The sequence below is a fragment of the Apodemus sylvaticus genome, chromosome 7 (genome assembly GCF_947179515.1).
Source record: "Apodemus sylvaticus chromosome 7, mApoSyl1.1, whole genome shotgun sequence".
Taxonomy (NCBI): domain Eukaryota; kingdom Metazoa; phylum Chordata; class Mammalia; order Rodentia; family Muridae; genus Apodemus; species Apodemus sylvaticus.
In genome coordinates, this window is record NC_067478.1 from 90132152 (window position 1) to 90155123 (window position 22972).

Below are 22972 nucleotides of genomic sequence, written 5' to 3' on the forward strand. Positions count from 1 at the left end.
ACTAGGCATGAAGTTTCCCTATTGGTTGGGAAGGAAGAACTCATGGTAGTTATTGTCCAAATCAAGTTCTTTGGTCACATGCCAAAGAGTTGATTTGCAGGACCCTATGGTACAAAATTTGTTTGTTTGTTTATTTATTTATTTATTTACATATGTGTTTCCTTTCCTAATTACTTATTTAACTCACCACACTGAGTTCCAAAGCAGCTACACCAGTTTGCAATTTCATCTATAGTAAATGAGAGTTCCTTTTTTAAATATTATTTTTATTAGATTTATTCTTTATTTACATTTCAAATATTGCCCCTTTTCCTGGTCTCCCCCCCAAAATCCCATAAGCCACCTCTCCTCCTCCTGTTCTCCAAACAACTCTCTCCCTCTTCCCTGTCCTGGTATTCTCCTACACTGTGGCATTGAGCCTTTCCAGGACCAAGAGCCTCTTCTTCCTTTGATGTCCAACAAGGCCATCCTCTGCTGCCTATGCGTCTGGAGCCATGGGTAATTCCATGTGTCCTCTTTGGTTGATGGTTTTGACTCTGAAAGCTCTAAGAGAAATGGGTGGCTCTTATTGGTTTTCCTCCTATGGCTCTGCAAATGCCTTCAGCTCCTTGGGTCCTTTCTCTAACTCCTCCATTGGGGACCCTGTACTCAGTTCAATGGCTGGGTAAGAGTGTTCCCCTTTGTATTTGTCATGCAGTAGCAGAGCCATTCAGGTGACAGCTAGATCTGGCTCCAGTCAGCAAGCACTTGTGTGCATTGATAATAGCGTCTGGGTTTTGTAACTGTATATGGGATGGATCCCTAGGTGGGTTAGTCTCTGGATAGTCTTTCCCTCAGACTCAGCTCCACACTTTGTCTCTGTAACTCCTTCTGGAGGCATTTTGTTCCCCCTTCTAAGAAGGACCAAATATCCATACTTTGTTCTTCCTTCTTCTTGAGCTTCTTTTGATCTGTGAATTGTGTCTTGGGTATTCCAATTTCTGGGCTAATATCCACTTATTAGTGAGTGCATACCATGTGTGTTCTTTTATGATTGGGTTACCTCACTCAGGATGATATTTTCCAGTTCCATCCATTTGCATAAGAGTTTCATGAATTCATTGTTTTTAATAGCTGAGTAGTATTCCATTGTGTAAATACCCCACATTTTACTGTATCCATTCCTCCATTGAAGGGTATCTGGGCTCTTTACAGATTCTGGTTATTATAAATAGGGCTGCTATAAACACAGTAAAGCATGTGTTTTTATTACATGCTGGGGAATCCTTCAGGTATATGCCCAGGACTAGTATAGAAGGGTCCTCTGGTAGTATTATGCCCAATTTTCTGAGGAACCACCAAACTTATTTCCAGAGTGGTCCTACAGCTTGCAATCTCACCAGCGTGGAGATGTGTTCCTCTTTCTCCACATCCTCGCTAGCACCTGCTGTCTCCTGAGCTTTTGATTTCAGCCATTCTGACTCATGTGAGGTGAAATCTCAGGGTTGTTTTTATTTGCATTTTCCTAATGACTAAGGATATTGACCATTTTTAGATGCTTTTCAGCCTTTCAATATTCCTCAGGTGAAAATTCTTTGTTTAGCTCTGTACCCCATTTTTAAATAGGGTAATTTGTTTTTCTGGAATCTAACTTCTTGAACTCTTTGTATATATTGGATATTACCCCTCTGTCAGATGGAGCATTGGAAAAGACCTTTTCCCAATTTCTTGGTTGCGTTTTGTACTATTGGAAGAATTCAAATTATCACTAGCTGCAGACAATATGATAGTATTCTTAAGATACCCAAAAACCTCCACCAGAGAACTCCTACAGCTGATAAAATCTTCAGCAAAGTGGCTGGATATATAATTGACTCAAACAAATGATTAGCCTTCCTATACTCAAAGGATAAACAGGCTGATAATGAAATTAGGGGAAAAAAAAACACCCTTCACAATAGTCACAAACCATATAAAGTACCTTGTTGTGACTTTAACCAAACAAGTGAAAGATCTGTATGAGGAGAGTTCTTTTCTATATCCACATATCCTCTGTAGATTAGTTTTCTTTTCATTCTCGATTATTCCTGCTGTTGAAATTTGAAACCTCAGTTTCATTTTTTATTTGTTTATTGGTTTATTTACTCAGTTACATATGAATTTCCATTCCTATTTACTTCTTTAAATCACAATAGTGAGTTTGAAAGCAGCTGCATCTGTTTGCAATTCCATCCACAGTGAATGAGAGCTTTTTTCCATATCCACATATCCACTGTAGATTAGCTACTGCCACACTTGGTTCTTCACCACAAGTGCCTCTTGGCCACAGCAACAGTGTTGGATTTGGTGTCTGCAGACATGATATAATCTCCATGTTGGTCCGTTACCAGGTTGGCCCTTCCTTCGGTCTTTGTGCCATTTTATATCCTTGTACTTCATTTGGACAAGGGTATTACTGGGTTTTAAAAAAAAAAAAAACTTTGAGATGAGTGGTGGCTGCTTTCCTTGGTCAAAAGCTGTTCCGATCTACTGAGGTATTCTCCACAGGTTCTGTCTCCCCCTTCTCTGTGCATTTTGTCTAAAGTTAATCCCATTGTGTTCTGTGACCCTCACATTACTCTGGTGTCTGTGACACACCGGTGGCTATCACCAATTCCTGATCCTCCCTGCTACCTACTTTTATTCGATTTGCTGACCATTTTTACCTCTCTCAAATCTCTTTCAGATTCTGATTCTGCCACCCTTATTTTCTCCTCATTTCTCCTTCCATTTTCTCCTTCCATTTCCAACAATTGTTCTGGTTCCCCCTCAATGCAGATTTATTTTTCTAATTTGATATTTTTACCAGTATCAAATGGAATGTTCCTCTTCACATTCAGGAGGCTATTGATGTTCTTGCCCCGCTTTTAAAACTTTCAAATAACATGCTCATATGTGAAAGTAATTTTATGTGTTATAAGTCATTGTTGCATCTAAGGCATACTGCCTCCAACTTTTTTTTATTGATATATTTCTATTTACATTTCAAATGATTTCCCCTTTTCTGGGTCCCCACTCCCCACAAGTCCCATAAGCCCTCTTCCGTCCCCCTGTTCTTCCATCCACCCCTTCCCATTTCCCTGTTCTGGAATTCCCCTATACTCTTGCACTGAGTCTTTCCAGAACCAGGGGCCACTCCTCCATTCTTTTTGGACATCATTTAATTTGCGGATTATGTCCTGGGTATTTCAAAGTTTCTAGGCTAATATCCACTTATTAGAACTTTTCCCGTGTGCCCATTTCCTCCAGGGTCTTCCCCAGTTTCTTTTCGATTAGTTTCAGTGTGTCAGGTTTTATGTGGAGGTCCTTGATCCATTTGGAGTTGAGCTTGGTACAAGGAGATAAGAATGGATCGATGCACATTCTTCTGCATGTTGACCTCCAATTGACCAGCACCATTTGTTGAAAAGACTATCTTTTTTCCACTGGATGCTTTCAGCTCCTTTGTCGAAGACCAAGTGACCATAGGTGCGTTGGTTCATTTCTGGGACTTCAATCCTATTCCATTGATCCGCTTGCCTGATATTGTACCAATACCATGCAGTTTTTATCATTATTGCTCTGTAGTAGAGTTTAAAGTCTGGCATACTGAATCCCCTGAAGTTCTTTTACTGTTGAGAATAGTTTTAGCTATCCTGGGTTTTTTGTTATTCCAGATGAATTTGAGAATTGCTCTTACTAGCTCTATGAAGAACTGGGTTTGGATTTTTATGGGGATAGCATTGAATATGTAGATTGCCTTTGGCAAGATGGCCATTTCAACTATATTAATCCTGCCAATCCACGAGCATGGAAGATTTTTCCATTTTCTGAGATCTTCTTCGATTTCCTTCTTCAGAGATCTGAAGTTCTTGTCATATAGGTCTTTCACTTGTTTGGTTAGAGTCACCCCAAGATACTTTATGCTGTTTGTAGCTATTGTGAAGGGGGTCATTTCCCTAATTTCTTTCTCAGTCTGCTTATCCTTTGAATATATAAAGGCTACTGATTTGCTTGCATTGATTTTGTAGCCAGCCACTTTGCTGAAGTTGTTTATCAGCTATAGGAGTTCTCTTAGTAGAGTTTTTGGGGTCACTTAAGTATACGATCATATCATCTGCAAATAGTGATAGTTTGACTTCTTCCTTTCCAATTTGAATCCCTTTGACTTTCTTATGTTGTCTAATTGCTCTAGCTAGGACTTCAAGAACTATATTGAAAAGATATGGAGAGACTAGCCTTGTCTAGTCCCTGATTTTAGTGGGATTGCTTCAAGTTTCTCTCCATTTAGTTTGATGTTGGCTACCGGTTTGCTGTATATTGCTTTTACTATGTGTAGATATGGGCCTTTTATTCCTATCCTTTCCAAGACTTTTAGCATGAAAGGATGCTGAATTTTGTCAAATGCTTTTTCAGCATCTAATGAAATGATCATGTGGTTTTTTTCTTTGAGTTTGTTTATGTAGTGGATAGCATTTATGGATTTCCTTATATTGAACCATCCCTGCAGCCCTGGGATGAAACCTACTTGAACATGGTGGATGATCGTTTTGATGTGTTTTTGGATTTGGTGGGCAAGAATTTTATTTAGTATTTTTGCATTGATATTCATAAGGGAAATTGGCCTGAAATTCTCTTTCTTAGTTGGATCTTTGTGTGGTTTTGGTATCAGTGTAATAGTGGCTTCGAAGAAGGAGTTGGGTAGTGTTCGTTCTGTTTCTATTTGGTGGAAATGTTTGAAGAGTATTGGTGTTAAGTCTTCTTTGAAGGTCTGATAGAATTCTGCACTGAAGCCATCTGGTCCTGTGCTTTTTTGGTCGGAAGGCTATCTATGACCCCTTCTATTTCTTTAGGGGTTATGGATTTGTTTAAATGGTCTATTTGATCCTGGTTTAATTTTGGTAATTGGTATCTGTCTAAGAAAATATCCATTTCCTCCAGATTCTCCAGTTGTGTTGAGTACAGGGTTTTGTATTAGGGTCTGATGATTTTTTTGAATTTCCTCGGTTTCTGTTGTAATATCTCCATTTTAATTTCTAATTTTGCTAATTTGGATGCCTTCTCTGTGCCCTTTGGTTAGTATGGCTAAGGGTTTATCTATCTAGTTGATTTTTTCAAAGAACCAGCTTTTGGTCTTGTTGATTCTTTGTATGGTTCTCTTGGTTTCTACTTGATTGATTTCAGCCCTGAGTTTGATCATTTCCTGTCTTTTCTCCGCCTGGGTGAATTAGCTTCTTCTTGTTCCAGGGATTTCCGTTGTTCTGTTAATCTTCAAGTGTATGCTCTCTTGAATTTCTTTTTGGAGGCACTCAAAGCTATGAGTTTTCCTCTTAGCACTGCTTTCATTGTGTCCCATAGATTTGTGTATGTTGTGCCTTCATTTTCATTAAATTCTAAGAAATCATTGATTTCTTTCTTTATTTCTTCGTTGACCAAGGTATCATTGAATAGAGTATTGTTCAGTTTCCATGTGTATGTGTGCTTTCTGTTGTTTTTACTGTTACTAAAGACCACTTTTACTCCATAGTGATCTGATAGGAGGCATGGGATTATTTCAGTCTTCTTATATTTGCTGAGGTCTGTCTTGTGACCAACTATATGATCTGTTTTAAAGAAGGTACCATGAGGTGCTGAGAAAAAGGTATATTCTTTTGCTTTGGGATGAAAAGTTCTATATATATATCTGTTAACTCCAATTGGTTCAAAGCTTCAATTAGTTTCATTGTCTCCCTGTTTAGTTTCTGTTTTCCTGATCGGTCCATTGGTGAGAGTGGAGTGTTGAAGTCACCCACAATTATTGTGTTAGGTGCAATGTGTACTTTGAGCTTTAGTAAAGTTTCTCTTATGAATGAGGGTGCCCTTGTGTTTGGGGCATATATGTTCAAGATTGAGAGTTCTTCTTATTGGATTTTTTCTTTGACCAGCAAGTAGTGACCTTCCATGTCTCTTTTGATGACATTAGGTTGGAAGTCAATTTTATCTGAAATTAGAATGGCAACTCCGGCTTGTTTCCTGGGACCATTTGCTTGTAGAATTGTCTTCCAGCCTTTTACTCTAAGGTAGTTTTTGTCTTTGACACTGAGGTGTGTTTCCTGTATGCAGCAAAATGTAGGATCCTGTTTACATAACCAGTCTGTTAGTCTATGTCTTTTTATTGGGGAATTGAGTCCATTGATGTTAAGAGATATCAAGGAGTAGTGGTTATTGCTTCCTATCATTTTTGATTTTAATTTTATATGTGTATGGTTATCTTCTTGGGGTTTGATGAAAGAAGCTCAATATCCTGTTCTTTCCAGGGTATAGTTTCCTTCGTTGTAATGGTATTTTCCCCCTATTATCCTTTGTAGGGCTGGGTTTGTAGAAACATATTGTGTAAATTTGGTTTTGTCATGGAATATCTTGGTTTCTCCATCTATAGTAATTGAGAGTTTTGCTGTGTATAGTAATCTTGGCTGGCATTTGTGTTCTCTTAGAATCTGCATGAGATCTGCCCAGGATCTTCTAGCTCTCATGATCTCTGGTGAGAAATCTGGTGTAATTCTGATAGGTCTTCCTTTATATGTCACTTGCCCTTTTTCTCTTACTGCCCTAAGTATTCTTTCTTTGTTTAGTACATTTGGCGTTTTGATTACTATGTGACGGGATGTATTTCTGTTCTGGTCCAGTCTGTTTGGAGTTCTGTAGGCTTCTTGTATATTCATGGGCATCTCTCTCTTTAGGTTAGGGAAGTTTTCTTCCATAATTTTGTTGAAGATATTTGCTGGCCCTTTAAGTTGTAAATCTTCACTCTCATCAATGCCTATAATCCTTAGATTTGGCTTTCTCATTGTGTCCTGGATTTCTTGGATATTTTGGGTTACAAACTTTTTGCATTTTACATTTTCTTTTACTTTTGAGTCCATGGTTTCTATGGTATCTTCGGCATCTGAGATTCTTTCTTCTATATCTTGCATTCTGTTGTTGATATTTGCATCTATGGTCCCTGATTTCTTCCCAAGGTTTTCTATCTCCAAAGTTGTCTCCCTTTGTGCTTTCTTAGTTGTTTCTACTTCTGTTTTTAGATCCTGGAAGTTTTTGCTCAGTTCTGTCATTTGCTTGTTTGTGTTTTCCTCTAATTCTTTAAGAGATCTTTGTGTTTCCTCTTTCATGATTTCTGCCTGTTGATCAAGGTTCTCATGTATTTCTTTAAGTGATTTTTGCATTTCCTCCTTATTGGCTTTTGTATTCTCCTGAATTTCTTTCAATGATTTTTGTGTTTCCCTTGTAAGGGCTTCTAATTTTTTATCCATTTTATCCTGAATTTCTTTAAGTATGTCCTTTATGTGTTACTGTACCAACATCATGACCAGTGATTTTAAATCCAAATCTTGTTTTTCTGGTGTGTTGGGGTATCTAGGACTTGCTAATGTTGGAGAATTGGGTTCAGATGCTGCCATAAAGCCTTGGTTTTTGTTAGTAACGTTCCTACGCTTGCCTTTAGCCATCTGGTTCTCCCAGGTGTTAGATGGTCTTATTGTCACTGGCTGGTGCTTCAACCTACTGTGGATTTTTAAGGTTATCTCTGCAACACTGGATGACTGGGTTTCTTCTGGCACAGATTATTGATATGCTCCCTTCCTCTTTTGTGCCTTTGGAGCCCTTCTCTGTCTTACCTCAAGCAATGTTATACTTAGGTTGTCAAGGTCAACCACATGTTCTCTGTGTGCTCTATTATGGAGCAAAGATGTTGTGGTAGGGGTCACTCCCTCTGTTGATTCTCACATAGGACACAGCTCCTGCGATGGACTGGCTTGAAGATGAACCGCCTATGTGCTTAGTTCCTGAGTGCCGGCAGACCCCTGGAAGTTTGCACCACCAGAAATCTAAAGCTCAGGGTGACACAGTACCTAGTGATCTTTTTCTGTCCCAGGCAGGCAGCAAATATGGCTGCGGGGCTTCTCCCCTTCCAAGCTCCCTGGGCAGGACACGGGCTCCAAGCCTGGCGGACTGGCAGACAAAACCAGCCTACTTGCTCAGTTCCTGAGTGCAGGCAGACCCCTGGCGGTTTCCACCACCAGAAATCTAAAGCTCAGGGTGGTACAGTACCTAGTGATCCTTTTCCGTCCCCGGCAGGCAGCAAATATGGCCGTGGGGCTTCTTTCCTTCCTGCCTCCAACTTCTAATCTAGGCCTAGCCCTGCAAGATTGTAGACTGAAATTATTCTTATCTAGAACTAGAAAATTTTGATCTCTGAGACTCATTGTTAAATAAATTCACACTTTCTAGATCTTTCTGAACTCTGGCTACTGGGTTTAACTCAGATACCTGCCTGAAAACTCCTCTCCAGACTCGCTATTCAGCCTGCCTTCTTTCACTGATTCAAACTGGCTTCTTTTACTTCCCATTGAATTTTTACATTTGTCCTCAAACTATCTAGCACTCTGTTCTAACCTGTCTCCTTTTCAATATATGGCCGGTTCTGTCTTCACCTGTGTCTAGCTTGTTGTATCTTCAATCTACCTCTGTAGAACTCCTGTGTTCAAACTGCCTGTTCTCCCTTTCTCAGTCTGTGTGTCAGTGTGCTACCCTCTCTTGAGTCACCTTTCTTCTTTCCTCATTGTTCCCAGGAGAGTTTGGAGTATCCTGTTTAGTCAAATTTTTCTCTGAGTTGTTATTTATTATACCACTTAATTAGAAATTGCTTTCCAATAAGGGTGCTTTCTTCTTCAAATAACTTTAACCTAATTATTTCAGATGAATGGTGTATAATATGGGTGTATCTGTATTTTATTCAATGTAGTCATGCTGTTCGACTCGAATATCCCTAGACACACAGCCACTGTTAAAAGTATAATTCCATTGAGATTCTGAATAAAGTAGTTGAGAGTAAATATCGCAATAAAGGTAGCAAATGAGACTACAAATTTTCAGTACTTCAATTCTATTATAATTTATACATCTATAGCTACCCTGGGATGATTTTCTCCTGGGTAGTTTTATCTTCTTCCATTTTCATGTTTTTTTTTTTTTAATTTCTCTAGTTAGAGATTCAGCGGCTATTCAAAATTACAATAATAACAGGCCTCTGTTTTCTCTTATGTCTACAAGGTCTGACTAATTAGGGTGTAAGGAATTGGATCAGGTATGAGTGCAGCATTTTATAAAGCAGTTTTCCTTCACAATACTTCTTTTTATTGTGACATCTTTCTGTTTTCCTTCTTTTTCTATATTTTTCACACTTCCTGTTTGTCACTGCATAAATTTTTAATACTTATTGTCTTTTGTCTATCTCTGTCCAATATAGACAGTTATATCTCACAAAGATTCCCCATTCCTGCATAGTGCAAAGGCAGTTTCTATTTTACCATCTTAGCTGGACGTAGCTGATTATCTTTACACCCACTCTCCTGCAGAATATAAGGATAGGGAAATATTTGGAATTGAATGAATATAAAATGAATGCTTTGCAGTTCAATTCTCAGTGGAATACTCATGTTCATCTGAGGATTCAGTGGAATTTTTACTCTCCCAGTTTCCATTGTCATTCTGATTTTATGAGTATATATGATAACTGCACATTAAGTTGTTCGTATAGCATACATGTCTTCTCTAGCCCACCCATTCACTGATCCATTTATTTCCAAAACCTGTTGTAGAGTCTTGATAATCACCTGAGGCACAAAGATAAAAGCAATAAATCTGAAAATGGTACTTGCTTTCAGTGCTAGTCAGAATTTATCTATTATGATTATAGTACCCATGAGAATACCTAAGAGATACCATTTTGTTTTTTTTTTTTTCACAGTGGAAAAATACAAATTTAATTTATGGTATACATAGTTCTTCAGTGGATATAATTTTGTCAAAATAAACATCTTTGTCATTGTTGAGTTTTTACCAGAAAACATCCATTTGCATAAAGGCAAAGATGGATACATATTCCAATAACAAAGCCAGAAACAAAACAGAAGAAAGAGAATGCAAACTAAAATCCCTGAACATCAATTCCATAGGCAGAATAGAAACATCATTAAGCCAGGCATAGTGGAAAGTCTGGGGTCACAGGATTGAGTGCCTTCTGCCTTCCAAGGATGCTGTCGCTATCATTCTATCTTGGCTTTTGTTTTGTCCATATTGCTATTCCTGCATCTATTTGCTCTATCTTTTTTTTTAAATATTTATTTATTATATGTAAGTACACTGTAGCTATCTTTAGATGCCAGAAGAGGGAGTCAGATTTCCTTACGGATGGTTGTGAGCCACCATGTGGATGCTGGGATTTGAACTCATGACCTTTGGAAGAGCAGTCAGTGCTCCTACCCGCTGAACCATCTCTCCAGCCCCTATTTGCTCTATCTTACTGCCCCATCTATTTTGGGAACCCCTATACTCTGTCTAGACTTCTATGAAAGAAGTGATCACTGTCAGTCTTCTCATTTCTTGCCTGGAACTTACAAAACTGGGATTCAAATCTAACAAAGTTTCATCTAACACACACACACACACACACACACACACACACACACCCCTCACAGCTCTCACACACAGACTTTAACTCATTTAGCTCCTTCCCTCTATAGCTGACTCATATATTTTCAAAGGATGTAACCTAAAATAATATCTCATCTGTCACACAGAAATCATTTTAAGACTTGCTAAGGTATTCTGCCACAAACACTGCAATCTTTGTGAATATTCCACTCTTTCTACATTAAATATTTTAAAACCTTGTATATTTATCAGAAAAAATCTTATATTTCCAAATGGAATAGTTTTTTATTTGATATATTTTTATTTACATTTCAAATGATTTCCCCTTTTCAGGCCCCCCACTCCCCAAAAGTCAAATAAGCCCCCTTCCCTCCCCCTGCTCTCCCATCCACCCACTAATGAAGTTGAACATTTTTAAGACACTTCTCAGCAATCTGTAATTCTTCAGGTGAAAATTCTTTGTTTAGCTCTGTACCCCATTTTTTTTTGGTTTTTTGGTTTTGGTTTTTTTGAGACAGGGTTTCTCTGTATAGCCCTGGCTGTCCTGGAACTCACTCTGTAGACCAGGCTGGGCTTGAACTCAAAAATCCGCCTGCCTCTGCCTCCCAGAGTGCTGGGATTACAGGTGAGTGCCACCACTGCCCAGCTGCACCCCATTTTTAATAGGGTTATTTGGCTTTCTGGGGTCTAATTTCTTGAGTTCTTTGTATATATTAGATATTAGCCCTCTATCTGATGTAGGGTTGGTGAAGATCTTTTCCCAATTTGTTGGTTTCTGATTTGTCCTTTTGATGGTGTCCTTTGCCTTACAGAAACTTTGTAATTTTATTAGGTCCCATTTGTCAATTCTTGATCTTAGAGCATACGCTAAGATCAAGCGTATCTTGGTGTTCTGTTCAGGAACTTTCCCCCTGTACCGATATCCTCAAGGGTCTTCACCAGTTTCTTTTCTATTAGCTTCAGAATGCCTGGCTTTATGTAGAGTTCCTTGATCCATTTGGAGTTGAGCTTAGTACAAGGAGATAGATGGTTCAGTTGTTAACAGCACTGAGTGCTCTTCCAGAGGTCCTGAGTTCAATTTCCAGCATCCATATGGTGGCTCAGAAACATCTGTAATGGGATCCTATGTTTTCCCCTGTATTTCTTTAAGTGAGTTATTTATGTCCTTTTTGAAGTCCTCTCTCAGCATCTTGAGATGTGATTTTAAATCCAAGTCTTGCTTTTTTTTCGGTGTGTTGTCATAAGGAGTGCTTGCTGTTGTGGGAGAACTGCATTCAGATGATGCCATGTTGCCTTGGTTTCTGTTTATAATTTTTAAGCTTTTGCCTTTTGCCATCAGCTTATTTCTTGTGTTAGCTGGCCTTGCTCTATCCGACTGTGGATTATCTGTCCTGCAAACCTTTGAATCAGTACTCCTGGGAGACCAGCACTCTCTGGGAACAATTTAGGTATGGAGAGCTGTGTTACAGGGTCAGCTCAGGTGTGCAGACAGAAGCCAAATGGATCCTGTCCCCAGCTAATCCTGTGTCCTGATGGCTCTGAGTAGCTCCATCTTGGGCCAGGAATTTGAAGAGAAGTGGTGGTCTTTCCTGTGCACTCATGTGTAGGCATTCTTGAGAGTCCATTTCTCTTATAGAGGCATTTGTATATGTAGCTCTGTGGCCGATTATCAACTCTGGGCATAGAAGGAAATTGGAAGACTCCTGTCCCAGGCTTCCCTGGGTTCTTGTGTCCTCTGGGTACCAGAGAGTTCCTCTGAGCTGCAGGGGTGGTCCTACCTGGACTCTCAGGCCTGTCCACACTTCTGGGAGGCTAGCTATCTCCCTGATCCACCTGGATATTGAGCCCTGTGGCAGAGGATGGTCTCCAGATGCAGTCAGAAACTCGAAGGCCTCAATTTTTCTTGATATTCAAGCATTTGAAAAGTTGAAAATATGTAAAAATGTCAAGTTATGGTTCTGACTGTAAATTTATGGAATCTTTCATAGCATGAGTAGAATATAATTCTAAGTATAATGACCTCAAAATAATTGTGGCACATATTCTTATATATGTTATATATGTATATATACATTATATATGTGTGTGTGTGTATGTGTGCATGTGTATGTGTGTGTGTGTGTGAACATGTGTGTGTGTGTGTGTGTATAAAATACACTATATTCCAGGTGACAAAACAAAAAACACCATGTTATTAAGCATAATATCCTGACTAGCCAGTAGACCTGTTTTGTTATATTTGGATTTTATTTATTTATTTATTTATTTATTTATTTATTTATTTATTTATTTATTTATATTTATACATTCACTCATTCATCTTTGCAGGGCTTGAAAACTAATAGGATTATTTTTCTATTAGTCAATTATTAATATTTACAGCTTCTTTTCTATTTCATAATTAATTTGTGTACAACTTCAGATAAATGGAAGATGAATAAATGATGTGGTTGTATCTGTACAGAGTTTTCGGTGATAGGACTCTGGGGGACTCAAATAATACGCCATGTGTTAAAATGCACACTGCATAAGTTTGGACCTCACTAACTTATCATAATCCTTATTATTCATGATGTCCATGAATCTGAGCATAAGGGCATTCTACCATCAACCTATGGTTCATGGATGGAAAAGATACAAACAAATCCAATGATATATAAATATATAATATAGACATATATAATTATTAATATATAAATTATGGTGTGTTATTAAAAATAAAAACAAATTAATATAAAATGAGAGCCCAACACATTTTGAAAACAGGATAGGCAGAGCACATGAAGATAACTTCTGTGCATTCAACAAACGATTCTTTGCTATCTTTTAATTATTTCACTATAATTTACATGATATTATGCAAAATTTTACCTGAAATTTTTTTTGTGGGAGAAATAAATGCTTGTTTAATTGCAAATTTGGATATTTACATAGTATCAGTGTTAATTGTGATGTTTTGTTCTTTTTTTTAAAAAAATACTATTTCTTATAAGAAAATGAAGGACAATTTGGTGTTCTCAAAATCAAATAGAATTCTTTTCTGAGTAATTTAATTATTATTATAAATTTTATAATATACTTTTTATTTATTGATGTTCCATAGAATTTAATTATCAGGAACCACAGAAAAGAAGGTGGTAGAGAGTAAAGGGTACCATGACACAAAGGAGATAGTCATTTAGGTACCAGTGGTACCCAAGTCTGACCTGCAACCCAGGTTTCCGAAGCATGTGTGAGTGCTGGATCTCCATTGGGCTGTTTTGTATAAAGTGATAGCTATAAGAGAAATCAAGCAAAAATAATTTTTATATTATAATGGTTAAGATAAAGTGATGGATGTACCAGGAGGGTAGAGTCTGCAAATAGGTGGACACTAGTCTACAGAAACTGACTTGGTAGGACAGTGTATAGAAGGGGAAATGAGACCAGCTGCTCTGGAAAGACTGCATCAGGCCTGCAGCCAAAGATCTGGTGCAGTGAAATCCATGCACTCACCTTTATTCACCCCACATTCTTTTAACTAAAAGCAAACAATGTTTCCTTCATTGCATGCTCAAAGAGGCTAGATGCATCTGAGCTTTAGAAAATGGAAAACTTTATTGAATAAACAAATTGTTTAACAAATAGCAAGAATACTGTTAGATCTAGAAAATCACATTAACATAATAAAAACATGCATTCCAATCTAAAAGGCATTTGCTTATTGAATGCCAACGTTTTGTAGGTGTATTTGTATGAATATAGGATCTGTATTGCAACCAAATTTGTATCATTTTATTTTTTATTACTGAAGCTTTTAATCAGATACTTTCTTTTACTTATTAGATATTTGCTTTATTTACATTTCAAATGTTAACCCCTTTCCACGTTACCCCACTGAAAACCCTCATCCCATTCCCCTTCACCTGATCCTCCCCTCCAATTTCCTGACTCTAAAGAGTTAAATAAGTAACTAGGAAAGTAAATAAGAAAACAAGAAAATAAATAAATAAATACATAAATAAGTGAATAATTTATCATATGATCGTGCAATTCTATTCTTTTGCCTACGACTAAATGACTTGATATTTTACACCAGAGTTTACTGTTCAGCCATGTTCATGCCTTTTTGTTTACAATAGTTAAGATATTGAATAAACCTAAATGAATTTCAAATGATGAGCTGATAATGAAAACACAGAGGAATTCTATTTAGCTGTAAAGAAAAATATGATTTTGAAATTTTCATGCAATTAGATGGAACTAGAAAATATTGAGTTTACTCAGAGACAGAAAAACAAACACCACATGCTCTTTTTAATGTATAAACCAGATAAATAAAAGGAGATGGTGGTGGTGGGTGTCTACTATAGAGGGGGGATATGAGGGTACAGGTGTTATGAAGAGAGAAATAGAAATAATTGCAGGCTGTTTGCTCACAGAGGGGGATGGGGAATCAATGTAGAGTGAGGAGTAGGGAAGAGGGAAAAATACAATATTGATGTTTGAAAAAGCCATCAGAAATTATACAATTCTATGTTTATGCAAACACACATACACACACAGAGAGAACAAGATATTATGTCCTTTTACTATTGCCCTTACTTGTTCCATAGAAACTGAAAGTAAATCACTATTGATGAAGATACATGAAATTATGACATAGAACTTGAAGAAAAGACCTGGATTTGACCTAGAAAACTACTTTCTGGGGACTAGCTTTGGTAAGATAGAAATGTGCAATCTAAATTACTAACAGTAGAAAACGGTTGTATCTACCTGTGACACACCCATGGTTTACAGCAATAACCAGCAAGTCAAGCTATCTATAAAAATGCAATAGTGCTACTTACATTGTGGCAATAAACAATTACCTAAATAGTTCTGAAATCCCAATCAATAGGGGAAATTCATGCCTGATTCTATAAACAGAAACACCTATGTTTCAAAAAGAGAATCTAATCGTCACAACTGCTCAAACTAGTATAATCTCTAAAGGCACAGTTAGTACTTATAGCATCGCCTATAGATAAATGTAACTTTTTACAGTAGATGGAGACAATTACAGAAATCTATAACTCATTTTAAAAGAAGGAACAGCTGATGGTGGGATAAGAGCCTCAATTCATACACCTACATTATTCTCTGCTTAAAGTTTGGGGGATACATTGGAAGGGAATAAAAGTATATTCTAATAACAAGAATACAAGTAATGCTATGGTAATATTGTAACTCCTATGAATGAAAAGAAAAAGTCACTGTAAATCTCAACAATACATTTTTTAAAATAGAGCCAAAAATAATACCACATGACATAACGATATAAAACAGGAAAATCTCAGGTATTCAATTCCTAGATGAATAGATATGGAAAATTAATGATTGCTTAGAACAGAATCAGACTTTCCATATGTCGAGGGAGAATAGGTAGCATACTAGAGGTGCTGGAGAGAGATGGGGCAAATAGTATAATTACAGCACTCACATATAAAAATCTCAAAAATAGAAAATGAATGTAAAAGAATCCTTTTTTGTAAATAAAAATGAAGTTTATCATTTTAAAGTAGTATCAAATATGAAGAAAACTATACATAACATGATGGAGTATTAACTATGGGTATTAAAAATTCATGTTATCCTTACTATTTGTTTGCATTATTGATTCTCAGAAACATACACCATTCTAAGTACTTGAAATTCAAAGTTAGAATTTATAATATTAAAACTTACCAGAGGGTCCTAGCAAGAAGTAATAATAATGACAAGTGAGGTATAATAAATAGTATCAAGTCAATCTATGTACTTTGGATAACTTTGCTTTAAGAAATAATCTTTATGGTACTTCTTCTAACATGATTTCTTTCTTTCAAGTATTTTCTTCAGTGCAACACTGACATCCTTATTTCTCAGGCTGTAGATCAAGGGGTTCAGCATGGGTACAATAATTGTATAAAACACAGATGACACTTTCCCTTGATCCATGAAGCTGACTGAAGATGGTTGTAGATACATGAATGCTATAGATCCAAAGAAGACAACAACAGCAGAGATGTGGGAACTGCAAGTACTGAAGGCTTTGAACCTGCCATCAGTGGAGCGAATGTGCAGTATGCTGGCAATAATGGAGATGTAGGAAGTAACAATGGTCAACACTGGAACAAAGACATTCAGTGTACCAAAAAACAGAATCAACATTTCGTTGATATAGGTATCAGAGCATGAAAGCTTCAAGAGGGGAAGGATATCACAGAAATAGTGATTGATAACATCTAATTTGCAGAACTGAACCCTACTCATGTAGCCTGTGTTCACTGAGGCACAGAACACAGCAAAAATATATACCACTGAAACCAGAGAAGAGTGCATCTGACAGGACATGATTACATTGTAAAGCAGGGGGTTACAGATGGCTACATAGCGGTCATATGCCATTACAGCTAATGTGTAGCACTCTGCAATGCCAAATGTGGTAAAGAAGTAGAACTGAGCCATGCATTCTGGGTAGGAGATGGGATTCTTCTCTTTCACAAAGCTCACCAGCATTTTAGGGGTAACAACAGTTGATTGACAGAAGTCAATGAAAGACAGACTGCTCAAGAAAAAGTACATGGGTGTGTGCAGGTTGGAACTGAGTCCGATCAGTGTGATCATGCCCAGGTTCCCTGCCACAGTGATCAAATAGATTCCAAGGAAGAGGAGGAAGAGGGGCAGCTGGAGTTCTGGCTTCTCTGAGAGCCCAGCCAAGAAGAACTCAGTCACTGTGCAGTGGTTTCCTGATGTCATATCCTCCATTCTGATCCTGCAACAGAAAAATAATCATAAGCCTGTTAGAGTTTATTATTCTTTCCCATGTATACAACATATCTGTATAAATTATTCCTACTTTAGTACACATTTGTCACATATATAATTACCTTAACTGGATCATCTTAGATAAATAAAATGTATTTATTATTATTTTCAAAGATATACTTAAGATTAAGATTGTGCTTCATAAAAAATACTCAAAATTAAGATTTAGTGTATATTAGTGAGACAAATTGCATGACTGTGTTGAGGAAGTAAGCTTTCCCTAAAAACAGTGAATGATTGTGGAAAATCTAATTTCACTAGAGGATCTCCAGACCTTTTAGTTTCAGAAATCCCCATTTTTTAAAAATTCTTATGATACATGACATCTTTAAATACCAAAATTTGAAAATTAATTGATATTCATGGCATTCATTGTATGATGCCCTGGACACATGATGCTACTTGGATTAAGTACTTTTCACATGGTGCTACCAGGATTATATGCTGGACACATGTTGCCACTAGGATTAAGTACTAGATACATGGTGCTACTTGGAAGAGGCACCAATTCTTTAACAGAACATAGTCAGTAAGTTGGGTTTACTTAGCAGGGCCATAAAGACAAAGTGCTCATTCACTCCATTATTTGCTAATGCATTTTTTTATCATTTGCATTGTAAGGGAATAACTATTACTAGCATCTTTTCTCTCAGAAAGTCTACAATACGATTTTGTTTTGCTAGGTTGTATTAACCTTCTCTTAAATGGAAAATTGGATATTCCTACATATTAAAATTAGAGAAAGAGAATCAACTCAGTTCTTCCTTTTCTATTTAGATGTTGAGAACTAAGAAGGGTTACAATGTTGAAACACATTAATTAAGGGAAAGTATAATAATTATCCTCTATTGCTTTAAATTGTGTCCAGTTTTCTGAGAATCTGTCAGACTGGTTTCCAGAGTGGTTGTACCAGTTTGCATTCCTACCAACAATGGAGGAGTGTTTCTCTTTCTCCCCATCCTTGCCAGCATCTGCTGTCACCTGAATTTTTTAATCTTAGCCATTCTGACTGGTGTGAGGCAGAATCTCAGGGTTATTTTGAATTGCATTTATCTTATGACAAAGGATGTTCAACATTTTTTAGATGCTTCTTAGACATTCGAGAATTCTTTGTTTAACTCTGTAAACAAAGAATTTTAAATTCTACTAAAACCCCATTTTTTTAGTAGTGTTATTTGGTTCTCTGGTGTCTAACTTCTTGAGTTCTTTGTATATATTGCATATCAGATGTTGGATTGGCAATCATCTTTTCTCAATCTGAGGGTTGCTTATAGTCCTAAATAACACATTTGAGTATGTGAGACAAACATACTAAGTTATTGTTTTTTAATCAAAATATCGTTTTAATTGTTGCTTGCCAATGGTACTAATCCTGAAATTGAAAGAAGCAGACATCCAGAATTCCACAGTAAGGATTGAGAAGACCAAGTTGTTCTACAATGACTACAGTACCTTAGAACCTGTTCTTCATCTCCAGTCATCTTCTAGGATTTTGTGCCTCTGCAGATTCAATTTCAAATACATAATCAACTAAGCAGTTGAGAAGCTCTATCCTGAGTTTAACTGCTTCAGATGTTGTATGTCAGGAAACTTTCCCTGAGGACTCTTGTTATTCTAAAGATATGCTAATAAGAAAATAAGCAACTATGAGTGCTAAGTCTTCTAGGATTTTGTGCCTCTGCAGATTCAATTTCAAATACATGGTCAACTGAGCAGTTGAAAAGCTCTAACCTGAGTTTAACTACTTCAGATGCTGTGTGTCAGAAAACTTTCCCTGAGGACTCTTGTTATTCTAAAGATATGCTAATAAGAAAATAAGCAATTATCAGTGCTAAGTCCCAATTGTCTAGTTATTTTTCAATTAATTCCATGACATGTCTAAACTTTCAGCTCCTAATAAAGGTTTTGACTATGTATATCACTGAAAAGTTGTATGAAATGATTATTCTGATCTAGCAGGTGTGAGTGGATGTGAGATTCTTTCTATTTCTTAAGATCTGGGTTCATAACAGAGACTCTAGTGGTGTAACCAGTTTCTCCAAGTATCAAAACTGCTTTGGTTTGTTCCCAATTTAAGAAACTCAGGAGAACAATATATGTTCTACATGAAAAGGATGAGTGCACCATTGTGACTACAGAATCAGGTGTGTTCTATCAGGACTAAATACTCAGAAAACAAAAAAATCTAAAATCTTAAACCATCAAACCATTTTGTAAGACTAAATTAGGGGTCTTATAACATGTCCTTTACTTATTATTCTGTAAAGATTAAAAGATTAAACATGTAAGTTAATACAGAGCATATAACATAAAAATTAAAATTTATATCATTCAACAAAATAGAGCACTTTGGTGTTCTAAAGGAATTGAAAATATCTTTGATGCTTATTTTCATAGAAAAGAATTTCAGAAAACAGGCATGCATTCATAAAATAGGTGCTTTTTGGTTTTTGGGGTTTTTTTTGGACATAAAACTAGAAATTTATCACACTTCAGGTGTGAAAAATTTTTATTTGTTTTATTGATCATCCCATTCCTTTACATCTTAATTGATCTCCCACTTCCTGGTTACCCCTCCATGGACCTGCCAAACAACATCTGGCATCCTCCCTCCCCATAGCCTGTATGAGGGTACTCCCTTGCCATCCTCTCCTGCCCCACAGCTCTAGCATCTCTCTATGTTGGGGCATCAAACCTCTCCCAGGGAACAAGGGCCTCTCCTCCCATTGCTGTCAGGCAAGGCTATCCTCTGCTACATATTTATCTGGAGCCATGGATCGCTCCAGGTAGACACTTTGGTTGGAGGTCTAGTGTTTAAGAGACCTGGGAGGTCAGACCACTCTATGTTGTTCTTCCAATTGGGTTGTAATCCCACCTCTGCTCCTCCAGGCCTTCTGCCAGCTACTTCACCAGGTTCCCTGAGCTCAGTGTGATGGTTGGCTATAAGCATCCACATCTGTATTCGTCAGTTGCTGCCCAGACTTCCCAAGTGGGTACCACACCTAGATCCTCTCAGCAACCACCTCTTAACCATAGCAACAGTGTTAGGTTTGGTGTCTGCAGACATAATGGATCCCTGGGTGGGTAGTCCATAGTTGGCCCTTCCTTCAGTCTTTGTTCCATTTTTTCCTCCTGTTCTTCCCTTGGACAGGAATATTTCTGCTTTAAAAATTTTGTGATCGGTAATTTTCTGAGTAGCCCAATCACTTGACTAGGTGCCATGCCTATCTATTGGAGATGGTCTCTATAGGTTCTATCTCTCCATTCTCTGCACATTCCTCTAATGTTATCTCCATTGGGTCCTGGGAGCCTCATGTTTCCTTGATGTCTGGGACAGTCCAGTGGCTATTCCCAGTTCTTCATCGCCCCCCTGCTACATATTTTTGTGCCATTTCCTGGCCCTCTGTACCTCTCTCACAGATCTCCAATTTCTGATACTGCCCCCTTATTTCCTTCCCCTCCTCTCTCTCTCAGGTCCTTTCTCCACTTTCTCTCTCCACCTCCCATAATCATTCTGTCCTTCCCTCAATGCAGGACTGAAGCATCCGTACTCTGGTCTTCCTTCCTCCTTAGTTCCATATATTCTGTGGGTTGTAGCATAGGCATTGTGAGCTTTTGGGCTAATATCCACCTTGTGTGTTCTTTTGTGTCTGGGTTCCTTCAATCAGCATGATATTTTCTAATTCCAGCAATTTGCCTGTGGATTTCATGAAGTAATTTTTTTAATAGCTGAGTAATACTCCATTGTACAAACATACTATGGTCTCTGTATCCATTCTTCAATCCATTCCGGGTTGTTTCCATCTTCAGACTATTTAGGGTTAATTGCATCATCTCTGAATGAACACAGACCCACAGTCCTCTACTGTATGTGTGTTGGGGGCCTCATGTCAGCTGGTGTATGTGCCTGTTTGGTGCCCCAATGTTTGAGTGATCTCAGGGGTCTAGGTTAATTGAGGCTGCTGGCCCTCCTATAGAGTTGCCTTTCTCCTCAGCTTCTTTCAGCATTTCCGAGCTCAACTTGGAGGCTCCAGGGAGTTTAGAGTTCAGGTGGGTTAGGGTGTGGGGAGAGGACATGGGGAGGAGATATGGTATGTGGAACAATCTGAAGGTAGAGAGGGGGGATAAAATATGGAGTATAAAAATTTTTTAAAAATTAATTAAAAATTAAGGCTGCTTATTTTTGCATGTGTTCTTACTATATGTTTTTGGGTATACACTCAGTAGTGGTATAGCTAGGTCTTCATGTAGACTTATTTCCAATTTTCTCAGGAGCCAACAAACTGATTTCCTAAATGGTTTTAGTATCTTGCAGTTCCACCAGTAATGGAAGAGTGTTCCTCTTTCTCTATATCCTCCCCAACATCTGTTGACACCAATGTTTCAGGTCTTAGTCATTCTGATTGTTGTGAAGTAGAAGAGGGTCATTTTGATTTGTAATTCTCTGACCACTAATGACTTTGAACATTTCTTTAAGTGATTCTCAGCCATTTAAGATTCTTCAGTTGAGAACTCTCTACTTATCTCTGTACTCCATTTTTGAATAAGATTATTTCATTCTCTAGTATCTACCTTCTAGAATTCTTTGTATATTTTGGATATTATCCTTCTATCAGATACAGGCTTGGTAAATATATTTTCCCAAACTGTGGGTTGCTGTGTCTTTTGCCTTACAAAATCTTTGCAATTTCATGTGGCCCCATTTGTCAATTGTTGATCTTAAAGCATAAATCATTGTGTTCTCTTCAGGAAGTATTCCCCTGTGCCCAAATACTTGTTTCTCTTCCACCTTTTTCTCCTATTCGATTCAGCATATCTCGTTTTATGTGGTGTCCCTTGATTCACTTGTACTTAAGCTTTATACAAGGAGATAAGAATTGATCAATTTACCTTCTTCTACATGTACACAGGCAGTTGAAACAACTCCATTTTTTGAAAATGCTATCTTTTCTTCCAACTGGATTGTTTTACCTCCTTTGTCAAAGATCAAGTGGCCATAGGTGTATGGGTTAATTTCTGGGCCTTTATGTAGGGCTCTGTAGCTACATTCTAATGGCAGATTCCCTGCAAGGAGAGATGGGAATAGGAACAGGGTGGCAAGAGAAAACACGTGGCGACAGACATGACTTCTGATTCAAGTCTCAACCTTTAATGCATCTCTTCCAAGATAAAAAGGCAGGCCAAGCCCCTCCCCCCAGACTCCAGACTGAGTTCTGGAAAAGTCTCTGGAGGTTCTTGCCTCCACTGCTCAGGCAGCTGGGTGGGTCACCTGCTTAATTCAGGAATTTGTAGACCTGGAGGAACAATGAACTTCACCTTCACCCTGAGCACTCCACCCTAGGTGGAGCAGCATCCTGACTATCACAGTATTCCCTACTCAACAAAGGTTAGGAGAAGTTCACCTTGATCAATGTCAAGTTCACTCTGAGCACTTCACTCTAGGATAAAAATTTCTTCTGTAACCAACTTCCCTATTATGCCCTAATGAATCCCTGTCCTTGGCCAATGTCAAGTTCCAACCATGTGGCATAACACCCCAATATGGTTCTGTAGACCTTTAATTCTATTCCATTGATCTACTTGCCTGTTTCTATACCAATACCAAGCAGTTTTTATCACTATTACTCTGTAGGATAGCTGGAGGTCTGGGATGGTGATTTCCTCAGGAATTCTT

General features: G+C 37.7%; 1 protein-coding gene across 1 annotated transcript; it reads right to left on the bottom strand.

Moving 5' to 3' along the window:
- Positions 1–16293: 16293 nt before the first annotated feature.
- LOC127689981 (olfactory receptor 1537-like) lies at positions 16294–17238 on the bottom strand. Its single transcript, XM_052189552.1, has one exon. The coding sequence runs from the start codon at positions 17236–17238 to the stop codon at positions 16294–16296; it is 945 nt and encodes a 314-aa protein (XP_052045512.1).
- Positions 17239–22972: the final 5734 nt, after the last annotated feature.